Here is a 17,394-nt window from a genome sequence, read left to right as displayed (position 1 = left end):
TTCATCTTCCAGGGATCCGTATATCTCGGTTGGCTCTGGATGATCACCTAATGATGCCAGTGATTCTTTAGAAGCACTCAAGTCGGGTAGAGATAATGCCAGTTCTCCAGGAAGGATGTCTTGAGCTTTGACTTCGGTGAAGTGGTCACGTATGAGAGTGCGTACGGCAAAGAGCTGGAATTATTCGAGAAAGTCAGCAAAGGTATTGAAGACGACGAACAGAGCTTTTGTTTACCTGTCCCTGCACGTTCTTGCGATAAGCTTGCTGAGCTTCTTGATTCTGATTTAGCTTCAATTCTAACTCTGCTATTGTTCGTTGACTACTAGCCAGAGCGTCCGACTTGACAACATTTTCAGCTGCATGATCTTCTCGAATTTGATTGAGTTCTCGGCGGAGTTCATCGATGGTTGCCTGACTGCAAGCCAGTTCTTCCGACTTGGCATTAGTGTCAGAAACATGCTTGACGACAAGATCTTTTACAAAGTCGTTCTTGGCTGCTAATGTGGCTTCCAATTCACTGACTCGACGACCCAAGCCTTGTTTGGCGTCCTTAAGCTGAGCAATTTCGTCTCTCATGGCTCGTACTTCGTCTTCAGTGGGTAGTTCGATGCCAATGTAGTGGTTGAATATATTGGCTACAAAGGCAAGATTGAGCCGAGAATGGCCGGATTCTATATCCCCAACAGTAACGAATCTTCTGACACCAAGCTGCTCGGCAACTTGAAGCACTGTTCGAGCCTTGTCGCTACCGGCCAGTCCAGAATCAACGGAAGAGTTGCTCTCACACAGGGTCTTGGCTGGAACGATTTGGCGGAAGAGACGTAGATAGATTTCACCGTCAGTAACATCCTTCCAACTGGCTATTCGTCTAGTTGTTCCATCCCGGTTCAGGTGATAATTGACCCAGCGAAATAGGAGTTGCTCAGAAGTCGAGTTGATCAGAGTATGGAGATTCTCTCCTTCCTATTATAACGACCAGACTTTGTTAGCACCAGCTAGAACGTGAAACAAACTCCGAGATGAGCTTCTTACATGAAGTAACCGAACAAGTTCAGGATGGGCGATAAAGTTCACCGATTCCAACAGATGGCTTCTAATGATTTGCCAGATGACTCCGAGAACCAAGTCCGGTTTAGAGCTGCCAGCAATAAAGTCTTCAGCCGAGACATTGACAATCACGACTTTGGCCTTGTCCTTGGCTGCTTCCAGACACAAGTTCAAATTGGCAATAGCTTCGAAATGATCCTTTGTGCCGTCTTTTTTGCCAATTAGGGAAGCATCAATGTGGTGGTTTAGCTTCGATGCTTGAATGGAATTTGGTTTGACGGCTTCCAACAAGTATCCTAATACAACACCATCTCTCAAAGCATTGAATAAATTATTGCTTTCGGTGAATGGAAGGTATCTAAAGGTGTACACTAGTGTTAGTTTGAAGAGTATTCACCAACGGTTATGAATTTGCGGCAAAAAATACTTTGGATTCAACAACGTCTTGTTTCGCAATAGGTTTTCGATATGCTCGCTGTAAGCGGCAATTTCAGCCGGTAAAAGATTGGAATCACAGTGAGATAGTCCCTGTGCTTGCATTTTGTGTTTCAATATGTGGTAAGAAGTTGGGAGATGTGGAAACGGTGTTGTTTTTGGAAGGTTTCGAAACCAAAGATAAGTTTCCCAGCCAATCACTGATCTCTGTCTTAAAACACCAATTCACGTAGCAAGTCAAGATCGTTTTGTGAATGCTGCTAAACTGCTGTGCTAGTAAACTGTGCTTGCGGCCAAGTTGGCGAAGAAACGTTGTTTTGCGCAGTCAAGCAAAACAAACATAGAAACATCGGCCATTGGACGTCAAAGATACTGGATTGCTCTGAATTATATTTACTTCACTTGGACCACTATTATTAATCGACGGGACGCGATGTCGAAACGCACTGAACGCACTGGAATCATTCAATTGAGGAAAACGACGATGCATGCTACACATTGAGAATACTCAGAACTCCGAAGGGAACATAGGGCTTGCCTCCTCACTGCGTTCGATCCCAAGGAGCCAACCTCGTGTCGAGCCTTTTTGGCTCATGCATTTTATTCTTGCTTGAGATTATAGTCCCGTCGTGTCGAGCTTTTTCTTGGCTCATGCATTCTATTGGCATTATAGTCCCGCAAATTTACGATTATTACCACACTTAACCCACTAAAGTTGCTAATTACTCCCCATACGTTACTGGAATTTTTGCCGAGCCTCTTTCTCAACACCCGGGTGAGGACGGTGATGCTGTAAATGCAGAATATGAGTATTAAAGCTTCATCGTTCACATTGTCCCCGATAGTGAAACGGTATCACTCGTCCCTGTCACGGACGCAGCCTGGGTTCGACTCCCAGTCGAGGAGCTCTTTTTGCTCCTATTGCTCCTATGTTCCAAATTCTTGCGACGCAAAAAATGTATATTAAAGCGATTTATAGCACTAATCTACACCAAAAAGTAGCACCTCTATATTCATAGACCACAAATAGGATCACCCAAACGACGACGATTGACAAGGTGTCGCGCAATTCCCCTTCATGATACAGAATCCAACAAATTTTCCTTGCCTTTTTTTCGACTTTAGATTTGTGCTTCCGTGGTTTCACACTTGAATATAAATTGTGCATCTGGTAAATTGATATTTGCGCTTCCTGGTATGCTGCTGTGTCTCCTTCTATTAATCGACACAAATTGTGAATCACAGCTGATGTTTGACGTGCAGTAATGCAACAATGTCACCTACACGATTCTGTACGCATAGGAACCAACGTGGATTCTGATTCTAGTACGATTGTGAGGTATATATGGGATTCGGGCTCCGCAAGATTTATGCAACTTTCTTGCTCGTTTGGTTGATACAAAAAACGTTTCTGTAAAGCAGTACTACCACCACAAACACAGCATGCCCTACAGAGAAATCAACTTGGAGCGAAGCTTGCCGTAGAGCGTATTGTTCCCTACAAAGTAACAACAGCAGGGCCAGTACTTGCCACAAGCAAAAGGGTCTATTGATGGTTAGGACCCGTCACTTACGAGACTTGACAGATGCGTCCACATGCGGCAAAACTCTTATACCCATTGTGTGTCGGTTGGGCATCTGAGCAGGGGTGCTTCACGATATAGTTCTGAAACACAGACATATCAGTCCAAATAGTGAAGGACGTTGCACCAAAAGCAGCCAGTGAGCAGCAGGTCGATACGTTGTAGGTGAAAGTAACGTGCTTGAGGACACGGATGATGAGAGTATCCTGATGACCTGGTGTATTCGTCATGGTCACTGATCCACCAGTGTTCAACCACGTAAATCGAGAAGTAGAATTCGAATGAAATCGTTGGAAAGAGCCCACCCAGATCGCTGGTTAAACATCTATACAAACTGCAGCAAATATATTTCCCAAATGTCTTCGAGTACGGCCAGCAGCAGCAAGCCAGCAACAATGAAGAACTCGACATCCAGCTTGCCGAGTCTAAATCAGTTAAATGACCTCTCTTCATATGTCCCCTTCGTCCAGCCTCACATCAAGAATGTCTTGTCTGATGAACGACACCATTTTGATGTTGGCAATCCAAGACCATCGTCCTATACCCATGAGACAGTCGGTGCCTGCACGCGATTCGATGTAAAGATCTGGTTTTGTGGAGAAGCTCGTCTGTCTTGTAAGTCTGTCTTAATGTTCATAGCCAACATTTGAGTCAACATTTGAGCTTGATTTAGTTCAAGAGCATTTGACATTAAAGACACGTCCTTAACCAGCAAGCTCACTCTTTTCAACATATAGGTGAAGTATTCTATGATCCCTACGATCCACAATATCCTCCGGATGTGATCATCACCTCGTTGGCAAATGACACTAGCTTTGTGGTGACTTTGGACCAGATACAATCATATATGCATTGGGATGCTCTCAAACCAGACTGTTTATTGACAATGTTACAAAACATACGAGGTCTATATTCGGTATATGGGCAGTGTGTTTGTGAATCCTCGTCAATCGTCCAACCATTCATCTGCTATAATATTCCTAGGAATATCAGAAGGCTCAGGTCGCCAATGTGCAGGTTCCAAAGCTACAGTTTGACTGCAGTACGATCCAACACAATCCAGTATGCTTTATGGTTTGGATCCTTAGTTCGTCACATAAGTCTCATTCCGCTTCAAACAGGCTATAGACTTTATGATTCTTGCTGGCGGTTCAATGGTAAAGAATACCCCTCGCCTTCATTTCATTCACTCGCGAAATCTAAGAGCATCCGTTTCGATAGGCACGCTTTGAGATACCGATAAGAATACCTCTGGAAGCTGATGACATGGCAGAGTTCTTCAAGTCACCGTTCGAGAATCCTGAAATCGAAGGTGATAAAACTACATAATGTTCGCATAGTTCGGAACGCATTCCCCAACCATTCTGCCCGTCATAGCTCATGTTACCCTCACATATCATATGGCAGACTGTGAGGTACGAACAGTGGACAAAAAGATTGAATTGCCTGAAGCTATTGAAAAGGAAAGAGATATGCTTTTCAAGGTGAGCCAAATCACAGCCATCGTTAGATAAACCACAAATGAATCATCTCTGAAAGGAACCCTCAAACCTGTAGATGCCACCATTTGATCGTGAAACGCCCTTGGTTGACTTTATAGAAAGCGTGGAGAAAATCTTGATATATGGTCGAGATATTATCACACAACGGAAAGGCAGGAAGAAGAGTTTCATGCAAGCTCTGACTCTGGCCTTCCAGGACCACTTGTTGGAGTACGATGAAATCAACTTTTCGGTCTGTGCGTTATATCTGGAACTTGCTGCACCCAATGCTCCAACAAATGCAGGAACACGGGAAGGTGCTCATGCGTTTGTTCTCAGTGAGTACTGGAGACTTTGTGTTGATTCAGTCAGTCCCCAAGTTTTAAACCTTTCTTCATCGTAGTACACTTGCCGGAAAGCTTTCCTCGAACACCTCCCTTGATATTTATGCTGCATCCGTATTTATATCGAGGAGAAGGGGGGCATGCACCGTATCAAGTGGAACTCAAGATGCCATATGATTTTAGGCATACCAATGAGCAGCTTCTCGCTCGAATCAAAGGATGCCTCATGGAACAAATACCACTTTTCAATCTTGAGGCTACCAAGTCTGGTAAACCATAAATGGCTCCTTGTATGTAAACTAAATAGAAGCGCCTTTTGTATCTATTCAGTCGTTTAAACTTATCGCGACAGTCGTTTCCTGTTGTTAATAGCTCTCGAAAAGCCGTGTATACCAACTATCTGCTAAGATGGCAACAAAACTGATGACTCGTAGACCTTAACCTTTCTCAAATGCGACCTTGAACAGAAAGTGTAATGTAATATTAAAGTATTAAAGGTAAGGTACACAGCGTTCGAAATATAAAAGGCAATTCTAAGCTTCCTCAGCACCTCTACACATGGAAATATCAGTATCAGTCACGATATTGAATGAAAACGCACCAACCAAACTTACGGAGCAAACCAACTGGTCTCTTGAGTGTCAACACGGAAGTAGTAAACAATTCCTTCACCCCTGTCAACTTTCTTCCATTCTGGATGTCCATCAACATTCTCGAGCATGGGATAGTCACCAGAAGCAATCTCTTCATCAGTGGACGCTGCGTCGACTTGGTCGGGCTCTCCAAAGACAGGATCTGTGGTCAAGTCAACAGGTTTGCCAGTCTCAGGATCCAGAATGATATATCCGTCAGGTAATCGCCACAGAGATTCTCGAGTATGAGTATTGCTAGAGATGGTTTGAGATTCGTTAGTCTAACGAATCCTTCTAGGTAGGTAGAACAGGTCAATCATGTCTTCCGAATTGTCCACGTACTAGTAGTATGTCATGCCGAAGGCGGATAGAGCTCTCTTCCAAACAACACCATTGATGTCGACCATTTCAGGTTCCTATTTGGATTATAGTTAGAATCTGCTTCTTTGTGCACAAAGCGACCAGCAAAGACTTACGATTTCTGGAGGCTGCACTTCAGTCATTTCTTCACCAGTAGGCTGGATTAAACGAGTTTTGTTAGGCTCATATCCCAATACGAACAGAATGATTTCACATATACCGAAGGTTGAGTCACCGACTTCATGCGCACAGTACCCTACAATGCAGAAACAATGTCAAAATCGAGATTTCCGTGCAAAATGATCAACGAGAAGCTGACAGCGCAACTGACCCATTTCGTCTTGGTAGTGCTAACTGAAACATTTCTGTGCACACCACCAGCAGTAGGTCCACGAACAGTGCGAGATCCGAGTTGTGGACGTCCAGGAACACGGTCAGACATTTGACGAGACAGCGCACTTAGTGGTAGAGCTGAAATGCGCTTTCCAGACCGGTGATCTTTGGCAGCCTCTTCAATGGCCTTCTTGCAAGCATCAGCAAACAAGTCGCACCATTTCACCTTCTCTTCTTCTGTTGCGGCAGATAATAAAATGGTTTCCTTCTTTTCTCCAACCAATAAGAGCTGGAAGACCCAACGATGACCTTTTGGTATGGATTCGGCTACTACGGTGCCAGGCTTGACTTCTGTCTTGAGAATGAGTTCTGCCAACATATACTGATTTTCTAGTGGGTAGCGACCCTTCACAGCAGTCTTGCAAATCAACATGGTGTCGTTAAACAGGAAAATATGCCTATCTTTGGCTTTTCCACCGGCGATTATTTGTATCAGCGCTCCATCTCGAATGAGTTTCTTGTCTTCAAGTGCCAGAGGCTAGAGATTTCAAAGCACAGTCAGTACACGAAGGCCTTCAATTCTAAAGTTATTGTTCAGAAACTTACGATGGGAGAATCAATACGACCCTGTAGCGTTATCATCCTCTCTCGCTCACCCAGAGCTCTCGTGCCTTCGTTTACTATAGTAACAACAGCAGCAATCTTTTCTTCTGCCGTAGTCAAGTTCAGATGGTCTTTGCTGGACTTGTCGGTGTGGCGGAGTAGTTCTTTCAGCAATAGGGGATACCTTTAAGGCAGAAACCTCAGAGACTATCTTGGATATCAATTCAAACATCAAAACCTTACTTGCAAATACGCTGCACGGGCTTAATCAAGAAGGATTCCAAGCTTAGACCACGACACTCTGGGCTGTTCATCCACTTTTCCAATAGTGGCTTGAAGTCTGGTCTTGCTTGTAGGCTATGAACCAGCTTCATGGCGATAGGATAGTTCCCACAATATTGAGTGTAAACCTTGAATGACTATAAATAGGGTATGATATATGACTATAATCTTAGACGTTGAATCATCGCAGACTGAGGACAAACTTACATCAGCACAGTCTGCAATGACATCTCCTATTTCCTGTATGACGACATTTGCTTCTTTTCGAGCTACCAGTTTTACCAAAAATTCCTAGTTCAATTTGGGAAATGTAAGTAATGACTTGTAACATTTGCGGTGTATTGTTTGGGCGTACTTGATTAGCGACTAAGAGCTGATCGACATTTGCGAAAAGTTGTTGAATCTCGGCTTCTGGCAATAGCGATCCCTTCATCATTTGGGCCTTGTGGTACTGTAGAGAAAAATGGTCAATACTGACGAAAAACAAAACAATGGGTACAAACTTCACTCACGTTGATCATGGTGCCGAGGTCTTTGACATAATCTGACTCGGTCTCAATCAACTCATAAACAACAGACAGTCGCATCATTTCTGCTTTGGTTAGACCAGCATTGAGGACTTCTGGTGGCAACTTTGCAAATAACTTTGGTGCCGTTGGACTTGACAACGTTAAAGTAGATGGTGCACTGTCCAATTTTGCCGGTGATATAGCGAAAGAGTCGTTTGAAGTAGCAACATCGGGAGAAAGATGAGACAGTTTTCCGTAAGGTCTTCGAGCATGTCCTCGGCCGTCATCATCTTCAGCTGGACTTTCAGCATACGATGATGCTGGTCGTGTTTTCGACATTTCACTGACTTTTTCTAAGAGCTCTTTCTGTGAAGCTTCCAAATCATGTAATCTCTTGAACATGGCGTCGAACGCGCCCAAAAGGCCGTTCGAAAGCAGGTCGACTTTCTGATGTAGAGTGGAATCTCGTTGATCGGCTCTTTCCTGATAACATTTAGATGTAGTTTTAGCAATTTTGAAGGGATTTGTAGGTTTTTGTACGGTCGGCTACTCACCAGTTTCAGCTTCATGTCGATTTGGCCTTTGAGGAGCTTGCCCTGAGTGACATCCACGGAATCGATCTTTGCATATATGCGTTGTAAAGATGGGTCTGTATCCTCTGCCAGTGGAATAAAGTCGTGGGAGGCTCTTCTGCTTAATTGTCCAGAAGGAGGTATGTCTGCGTTAGGGGTGTCTTGGGTTGAGGAGAAGATGGTGTGTTTGGGCTCTGGCGACCATTCTGTAGCGGGGACATTTACAAGTAGAGATCTCGTCTCATCGGCATTGAAGCCATTCACGGTCAGGTTGTGTGAGGAAGCAGCCAGAGCTAAGGCCAGCAGATGGGAGATCATTGTTTCATCACCTCTAGGATCTCCACTCAAGAAATCTAACGGTGAGACTAGATATTTCTTTTCGACCCCATATTTTGACGAAGCTATATGAGATTGTGATGAGCGAGTTGGTTGACGCCAGAAAGACGTAAAATACGTACTGGCTTTGAAAGCATTCAGATTCTCGACGACAGAGAACGGAGAGTCCGAGTGGTTGAATGATTCGATAGATCCAGGGAGAAGATGGTTGATAATCCTACATGGCAACTGTCCCGCACGTAGTTCGTCCATTAAATTTCGGGCGGGATCCACAGAGATGTTGGCCTGTTCCAATACTGAGGAGACCCTAAATGAGTGAGGGGAGACATTAAATTATAATATTTGGAAGCTGATCGCCTTGTTTCTTATTGCTTCAGCGCGTCAGTTCTGCAAATAAACCTACCATGCCAGAGCAACAGCTTTCCGCGATCTTTTGGTTGAGTCCGCATCGGTGGCCATTGGTAGAATGGTAAATAGATGTGTCTCGCTCCTCTGAGACGCCGAGTCTCGAGCAGTGCGGTTTTGGTTTGCGTCTGCTCCAACTTCAAAAAGTCAAAAACACTGGACTCAAGGACGTTCGCTCTAGGCAGACAACAGAGCAAAATAGCCTCAATTATATACGATCTTTGCAAGATGGAAGAGGACACTCACATCACTACTATCACGGATTTGGAGGTGAGCCGCACATCTGCACATACATTGGTTTCTCTTGCAATCTTTAACGAATGAAGTACAACTGACTGTCTGATTTTATTATATATGCTAGTATACCATACAGCAGACATCCCAACCACTCTCGCAGTCATCAATGAGGATCACTCCGAGTCTGCAAAATCTTGTTGATAGCAACTTTGACTTGTCTCAATCCAATCGTCACCCTGACGACGCTGAAGACGAGGATGACTATAATCCTCGAGCTTCTCGTGGCCGCAGTCACAGTTATACTAGTGGTGATAATCATACTCGTACTGGTCATTCTCATACTGGTCGTCACTCTCCAGAGGAAGCGGGTGGGACGGCAGAAGAAGAAGAGGAGGACGATGATGCAGATGTCATCCGTCCTCGCATCAGTGTCGCCCAAATGCATGTACATCAAAATGCACGTGTCCTATCTGGCTATGAACGTCATCTCTCGACTTCCAGCATCGCTCATAGTAAGCCCACATCAGGCAATGATAAGAGCATTCGCAGTCGACTCGAAATGAAAAGTCGTCTCCAAGCCGAACGACGTGAATCTGAAGCCGAAAGCCGAAGAACACCTTTTGTCGATGGTCAACAACCTCGTCGCATATATCAAGTGGGAAGTCATTCAGCTCCAACACCTGGGTTTGATGGGCGAAGACCTCGTGGTCTTGCATCTGGAGAGGAGGGTCATCCATCCTCTGCTGCTGTTTCGAATCGTAAACGAAATTATATAGGCAGTGATGATGACCAAGAAGGAGAAGACGTCATGGGCCGGAGGAGGGCAACCCCAACTCCTGTCCATGAAGAAGAAGCAGAGGAAGCTTATGTACGTCAATATCATTTAGAGAAGCCTCGTCAAAGCTCATACCAAGCACGTGATTCCACACCACCACCTTCACCTGAGACCATAAATCCCATAGTCAAAGTCGCTCGTAATCAATCTCGAGTCTCTCCCGATGGGCGTGAAAAAAGTATGGAAGAAGCCGCACAAGATGACGAGTTGGAACGTATTCTGATAGAAGAACTCGGAGGCAGGCTACAGGCGGTGCGTGAAGCACTCGAAGAAGAAGATCATCAACGACAACAACAACGTGAAGCATTCGAAGAAGATGAAGATGAGGAGCCACCTCAGTACGAGCGTGACCAGCAGAACTATATTCCACCTCAGTATGAGGGTGATACTCCTGACCCTGAAGATGAACGTATTGTACAAAAACAATCTGGAACGATGCCGAGACGTGAAGTTACTCCTACGACAACTGGAGCTGGAATAGTCCTCCCAACTCCACCACGAAGTGTGAAGAGGCCTCCTGCTGGGAAAGCACCAGTTGCTCAAAAGGCACCTGTATCTGCCAAGAAGTCCATCAAAACTATACACGCACTTGCAACGAAACCAAAACAGACCAAAGCAGCAAGGCAAATGCGACATCTCGGAAAGAAGTCTGCTCGAGAAAAAGACCGCTTCTCACTGTATATATATCGAGGTATGTTCCTGTATTTGGCTAGGTCGAATAGTGCTCGAAATTGCAATCTACTCTGATCGTGTGCTCACGCAACTCATATCTCTTAGTTTTGAAACAAGTAGCCCCCGATCTTGGCATTTCGCGACAAGGAATGAGTGTGGCAGATGATTTGATTCACGATGTTTTCGAAAGGTATGCAATCAGCCTTGATTTACCTGTGAGAAATCAATCTAACTCCGAACCTCAATTACAAGGTTGGCACATGAGGCTGCGGTCTTGTTGAAGAAAGATAAAGTCAAGACTCTGGCACCTAAAGATATCAAAGCTGCAACGGAACTCTTGCTCTCAGGAGAACTGAGACGCCACGCTGCTGCTGAAGGTAATCACACGAACCACGAGTATTAAGCGTTTTTCTTGAATTTTGCCACAATCGCTTCGGTCTGACCGCAATTCTTTCTTTTTGGTCTCTCATAGCCAATAAGGCCATGTCGAAGTTTGTTAATGCACGCTGATTGAAGTTGGTTTTGTTTTCTTTGCTCTGACGTTTAGTTGTTTTCTAAAAATCCCACTGCATCTAGCAAAAAATATATCATGTAGTGACGAAAAAAGTCAAAATGTATATCTTGTAGCAAAAACAAATCGAACATGTCCTCGCAATTACACGAGACGAATTACAGTTTTGCTTTGCGACACCCACAATTCGGATTTTTACACGTTTTAATAGTCCCACGCTGCTCTTTTTTGGCAGCTTCCGCACAAGTTTGCCTTACCACCAGTATTGTAAATGTTTGAATCCTTACCACAGTGCACACATTTATAAGTCCCAGTGATGTTTGGGACAAGTCTTGCATACCGAATCTCATTACCTAATGACAAAAACGTTAGTTCTAATATCAATCAACCATATAATTTTTTTACCTCGTTTGCCATTTTGAGCAGCTCTTTTTACCAAGTTTCGCTTCTCATTCAGGACGACTGCATTCATTGCTAAGTGGTGGGAGGTTGGATTAACCTTCCAGCCCATCTGAAATGGCAAATGAATACTAACCTGCGATTCCACCTTTGGAGCTGGCAGCTTGTCCTAATGATCTCGATCCTAATCAAGCCAGACATAAAACCCATATTCGATCATTGGGAGAACCCCCTCTTGTCACATGTATGGTTAACATACCTTGCTCAGCATACTGCAGAAAGCGGAAGTATCAGATTTCCTACCTGTTCTCGTGAGAATATAATAGCAGCAGTAATGAGAGTTGATCGAAGGGATTCGTCAGTCCAACTGGTCGTTGATGTGTTTGCTAGGTCTTTGGGTACTACTAGACACACTAGCTTTACTCTTTCGAGACAGTTCGGAATGAGGGAGTATCTTGGCAAATTGACCCTTCTTTGATATTCTTCACGAGTTAGGGGGCAGGCCCAATACCTATCGTATTGAAGTTGCAGCAACCATTGCATCGGTTGGAACAACATGAATGTTCTAGTTGCCGCTGATAGATGTAAATTATGAGTTTCTTTGACCTTCCAGCTTGGTGGTTCGTTTTGTACTGTACGACGTTCTATCTGCTTTCTGGGAGATAATGTGCAAATCTCCTTTATCACTTTTGGAAGCGGGGGGAAAAAATGCGGGGTATAGTTGCTCAGAACTTTGTCTTCCGCCGTGTTGGATTCTGTATCATGAAGGGTATTGCGCGACAACTTGTCGGTCGTCGTCGTTTGGGGGATCCTATTTGGGGTCTATGAATTTCGAGGTGCTGCTTTTTGGTGTAGATTATTGCTATAGATCGGTTTAAAATACATTTTTTGAATCACTTAAAAGAAAAAATGAACTCCTCGACTGGGAGTCGAACCCAGGCTGCGTCCGTGACAGGGACGAGTGATACCGTTTCACTATCGGGGAGATTTTGAGCTAATGATTGTTCTACTGGAGAAGCTCATTCTGAATCGTCGTTTACCTCACTTGAATATTTTGCAAAATTTCGACGTGGATACGGGGAGGTGGTTGGTCACAACTAAGTTGAGGGGCTGACGCAAACGTAATTCCAGTAACATATGGGGAGTAATTAGCAACTTTAGTGGGTTTTAAGTGTTGTAATAATCGTAAATTTGCGGGACTATAATCCCAATAGAATACATGAGCCAAAAAAAAATTTCGACGTGGATACGGTTCCTCTCTATCGAATGCTAGGAAAGGAGTCTTGCTTACGTCCAACGACGTGCTCTCAACGGTAGCATCATCGGCTGCTTCACTTGAGTTTCAGGGTTTCGACCTCACTTCCCGTTGACTAATCGTCAGTACCAGTCCAGGTGCATTAAATGCTATCCGGAATTCGGAGTCCTGATTGCGTCCAATTGCTGACTTTCCAGCGTGTATTTTGCAGTCAAGTGCGATGAAATGTGTTTGCCACAAAGCACGCAAGTTTACCATCATTGAACAAAGAGCCTTGCCTTTGTTACGTGCAATCATCTTTAGAGATCAGGGGAGTGGCCTGGAAAGCTGTTCAAGGCTTTTCGACAACCTTCCAATATTCAACATACAGCATTTCCAAATTTCCCAATTTATCTCCATATACTGTGGCGCAAAATGGATACACAAGGACTGCCTCGATGTGAATCTAATCTCCTTCTGATGATTGCCGCTTATAGCGAGCAGATCGAGAAACAGAAGCCTGGTTAGATCCAAAGTAATTCTTGCCGCAACTTCAAAACTGTCATCTAGTATGGCTCAAAAGTATAATAACGACCATGAAATACCTTCCAAACTCTCAACGATTTCTTCAAGGCCCTCCGAGATGGGGCGTATCGATTGTTCGAATGCACAATCCCATCCCACCACGAAAAACAAGAGGCTCACGAGGTGTTGAGAGGATGTTGAATATGGAATGAAGTTGAAGGACTTCAATACATGCTTTACAAAATTGCACTGTTGGCGATATCCTCGCGTAACGCTTTAGGATCGTTAAATTTGGAGCATTGATGGGGTGACGGAATAATGTTGCTTCTTTGAAACAGGTGTATATCATATAAGATCATATACAAGATATACACGTGTTTCAAAGAAGCAACATTACTTGATCTCATGATCAATTCCAACATCGCAAAGCAAAAAATGGTAGCTATTATGATTGTATTTGGGGAAAAAAGGATTCGGTTCCATTAAATTCTTCACGTACTAAAAGGAGATATATACCCATAAGTGGTGTTGTGGAGGCTGATGACAGTAATAAACAGATAGTCTAGAGCAAGAGAGATTATGTTGAATATTTTGGTTTTGAATTATGCGATATCAGGTTTATTCATCTTCCTATAAAGTGGACGGGATGGCGTCAGTTGGATTCAGTTTTCAATTGGCGATCCGAGAAGGTACATACAGCAGCAGCGGCGGTTTCCACTGGTTCTTCGGCTTCAACCTTTGTCTGCTCGAGGGCTTCCATCGCTTCGAATTTTTGATATGGTGTCTCCTAGATGGTACGAACAACATGTTTAGGCAATCTGGATACAACACCGTGTTTGGATAAACATCGACTTACCTCGGCTTCAACTGCAGGTTCTGCTTCAGTTATTGGCTCTTCTTCGACTGTGGGCTCTTCAACTGGAGTTTCTTCTACGACTGGTTCAACTGGTGCAACTTCTTCGACTGGGGCAGCTTCTTCGACTACAGGCTCTACAGCTTCTTCAGCAGGAACGGATTCCTCTACTGCTGGCTCCTCGACTGCAGATTCCACTGGAGCAGCCTCTTCGACTACTGGGGCAGCTTCTTCAACTTCAGGCGCAGCGACTTCTTCAGCGGCGGCTTCTTCGGCAGGAGTAGCTTCTTCAACCGGTGTTTCTTCGACAGCAGGTGCAGCTTCTTCCGCTACTGGAGCGGCGACTTCCTCAACTGGAGCAGCCTCAACTTCTTCCACGGGAGCAGCGACTTCTTCAACAGCTGGTTCCTCAACCGCACTTTCCACTGGAGCAGCTTCCTCGACTGGAGCCGCGACTTCTTCGACTGGAGTAGCTTCTTCAACAGCCTATTGAAATCAAATTTAGCAAACTTCGAACAACGCCTTACGGAATGATCAGCTTACTGGAACGGCAGCTTCTTCAACAGCTGGGGCAGCTTCTTCTTCAACAGGGGCAGCGACTTCTTCGGCTGGAGCAGCAACCTCCTCTACGGCAGCGGGAGTTTCTTCAGCGACTGGTTCTTCAACTGCAGCTTCGACTGGAGTTTCTTCAGCGACTGGTTCTTCAACTGCAGCTTCGACTGGAGTTTCTTCAACGACTGGCTCTGCAGCTTCTTCAACTGGAGCAGCAACTTCCTCAACTGGAGCAGCTTCTTCTGCTATTGGAGCAGCAACTTCCTCAACTGGAGTGGCCTCGACTTCAGGAGCAGCTTCTTCTATAGCTGGAGCAGATTCTTCAACTGCAGGTTCTACTGGAGCGGCTTCTTCTATTGGGGCAGCCGCTTCTTCGACTGGAGCGACTTCTTCTACAGCCTTTTCTTCAACTTCGGGAGCGGCTGCTTCTACTGGAGCAGCAGCTTCCTCGACGGGGGCAGCTTCTTCAACAGCCTTTTAAAATCGAATTTAGCAAATATCAACCGAGACACCTCACAAAATCATCAACTTACTGAAGCAGCAGTTTCTTCGACTGGAGCAGCAGCCTCAGCTTCAGGAGCAGCATCGTGGTGACCAAAGACACCAGCAATTCCGGCACCAGCGGCAGTGAGACCTCCAAGACCAGCAACACCAGCAATACCAGCAATGGCACCAGTGCTCAAACCATGTTCAGCCTATAGAATGATGTTTGAGAACGGATCCGAACCATGCCACAGCGTTCCACGTTTGACTTACAGCTGGAGCTGCTTCCTCTTCAACAGCCTTCTCTTCTACTACTGGGGCGGCTGCGTCTTCAACTGGAGCAGCTACTGGCTCCTCGGCTGTGGCTTCTACTGGAGCAGCAACTTCTTCGGCGGGAGCGGCGACTTCTTCGGCGGGAGCGACTGGCTCCTCAACAGTAGCTTCGACTGGAGCAGCTTCGACGACTGGCTCTTCTACTGTAGCTTCGACTGGAGCTGCAACTTCCTCGACGGGGGCAGCAGCTTCTTCCACGGCTGGTTCTTCAACTGGAGCAGCTTCGACTTCTGGAGCAGCTTCTTCTGCAGGGGCAGCGACTTCTTCTTCGACTGGAGCAGCTACTTCTTCAACTGGAGCGGCCTCCTCAACAGCCTTCTCTTCAACTGCAGGAGCAGCTTCCTCCACTGGAGCGGCTACTTCTTCTTCAGCTGCAGCTTCTACTGGAGCAGCTTCGACGACTGGCTCTTCTACTGTAGCTTCGACTGGAGCTGCAACTTCCTCGACGGGGGCAGCAGCTTCTTCCACGGCTGGTTCTTCAACTGGAGCAGCCTCGGCTTCTGGAGCAGCTTCTTCTGCAGGGGCTGCAACTTCTTCTTCGACTGGAGCAGCTACTTCTTCAACAGGAGCGGCCTCCTCAACAGCCTTCTCTTCAACTGCAGGAGCAGCTTCCTCCACTGGAGCGGCTACTTCTTCTTCAGCTGCAGCTTCTACTGGTGCGGCTTCTTCTACGGGGGCTGCGACTTCTTCTTCAACTGGAGCGGCCTCCTCAACAGCCTTCTCTTCAACTGCAGGAGCAGCTTCCTCCACTGGAGCAGCTACTTCTTCTTCAGCTGCAGCTTCTACTGGAGCGGCTTCTTCTACAGGGGCTGCGACTTCTTCTTCGACTGGAGCAGCTACTTCTTCAACTGGAGCGGCTTCTTCGACAGCCTTTTCTTCGACTTCAGGTGCAGCTTCTTCTACGGGAGCAGCTACTTCCTCTACTGGAGCAGCAACCTCCTCAACGGGAGCAGCTTCCTCCACAGCCTTCTCTTCAGCTTCAGGTGTAGCTTCATCTACGGGAGCAGCTACTTCCTCTACTGGAGCAGCAGCTTCTTCGACGGGCGCAGCTTCAACAGCCTTCTCTTCAACAGCCTATTGGAATCGTCTCAGACAAATATCAACAGACACCTAACGCTATCAACAACTTACTGGAGCAGCAGCCTCTTCGACAGGAGCAGCTTCTGGGGCAGCATCGTGATGACCAAAGACACCAGCAATTCCGGCACCAGCGGCAGCTAGACCTCCAAGACCAGCAACACCAGCAATACCAGCAATGGCACCAGTGCTCAAACCATGTTCAGCCTATAGAATGATGTTTGAGAACGGATCCGAACCATGCCAAAGTGTACCACGTTTGACTTACAGCTGGAGCTTCCTCTTCAACAGCCTTCTCTTCCACTACTGGGGCGGCTGCTTCTTCAACTGGAGCAGCGACCTCCTCGACTGGAGCAGATACTGGCTCTTCGACGGCGGCTTCTACTGGAGCGGCTTCAGCAACGGGCTCTTCGACCTCTTCGACTGGAGCGGCTACTGGCTCTTCGACTGCGGCTTCTACTGGAGCAACTTCCTCTACGGGAGCGACAGCTTCTTCAGCAACAGGCTCTTCCACTGCAGCTTCTACTGGAGCTTCTTCGACGGGAGCAGCGGCTTCTTCGACGGGAGCGGCAGCTTCCTCGACGGCTGGCTCTTCAACGGCAGCTTCGACTGGTGCAGCTTCCTCAACAGCCTTCTCCTCGACTTCAGGAGCGGCTTCCTCTACTACAGGAGCAACAGCTGCTTCTTCTTCTACAGGAGCAGCTTCCTCAACAGCTGGCTCCTCAACCTTGGCAGCTTCTTCTTCTACTGGAGCAGCGGC

At 46.0% G+C, this 17,394-nt stretch overlaps 3 protein-coding genes across 3 annotated transcripts; 2 read left to right on the top strand and 1 right to left on the bottom strand.

Annotated features, from left to right (window-relative positions):
• Positions 1–3,461: 3,461 nt before the first annotated feature.
• On the top strand, positions 3,462–5,171 carry SmJEL517_g05683 (uncharacterized protein; the record flags this gene model as incomplete). The annotated part of the gene is made up of 8 exons (XM_031171609.1): positions 3,462–3,681; positions 3,804–3,982; positions 4,051–4,128; positions 4,188–4,223; positions 4,288–4,378; positions 4,444–4,550; positions 4,624–4,885; positions 4,951–5,171. The coding sequence occupies 8 exons, from the start codon at positions 3,462–3,464 to the stop codon at positions 5,169–5,171; spliced, it is 1,194 nt and encodes a 397-aa protein (XP_031022414.1).
• A 253-nt stretch (positions 5,172–5,424) lies between these two features.
• SmJEL517_g05682 (uncharacterized protein) lies at positions 5,425–8,977 on the bottom strand (the record flags this gene model as incomplete). The annotated part of the gene is made up of 14 exons (XM_031171608.1): positions 5,425–5,443; positions 5,506–5,778; positions 5,866–5,939; positions 6,000–6,041; positions 6,104–6,139; positions 6,215–6,754; positions 6,823–7,003; positions 7,063–7,238; positions 7,309–7,392; positions 7,457–7,552; positions 7,614–8,093; positions 8,165–8,583; positions 8,641–8,825; positions 8,922–8,977. 14 exons carry the CDS (start codon positions 8,975–8,977, stop codon positions 5,425–5,427), a joined length of 2,661 nt encoding a protein of 886 aa, XP_031022413.1.
• A 174-nt stretch (positions 8,978–9,151) lies between these two features.
• SmJEL517_g05681 (uncharacterized protein) lies at positions 9,152–11,177 on the top strand (the record flags this gene model as incomplete). Its single annotated transcript, XM_031171607.1, has 5 exons — positions 9,152–9,193; positions 9,285–10,686; positions 10,773–10,857; positions 10,920–11,044; positions 11,140–11,177. The coding sequence occupies 5 exons, from the start codon at positions 9,152–9,154 to the stop codon at positions 11,175–11,177; spliced, it is 1,692 nt and encodes a 563-aa protein (XP_031022415.1).
• Between the last annotated feature and the right edge of the window lie 6,217 nt (positions 11,178–17,394).

The sequence above is a fragment of the Synchytrium microbalum genome (assembly GCF_006535985.1).
Source record: "Synchytrium microbalum strain JEL517 chromosome Unknown SmJEL517_scf0055, whole genome shotgun sequence".
In the NCBI taxonomy this organism is placed as follows: domain Eukaryota; kingdom Fungi; phylum Chytridiomycota; class Chytridiomycetes; order Synchytriales; family Synchytriaceae; genus Synchytrium; species Synchytrium microbalum.
The sequence above is the reverse complement of the archived record's forward strand: the minus strand, read 5'-3'. Positions and strand labels throughout refer to the sequence as shown.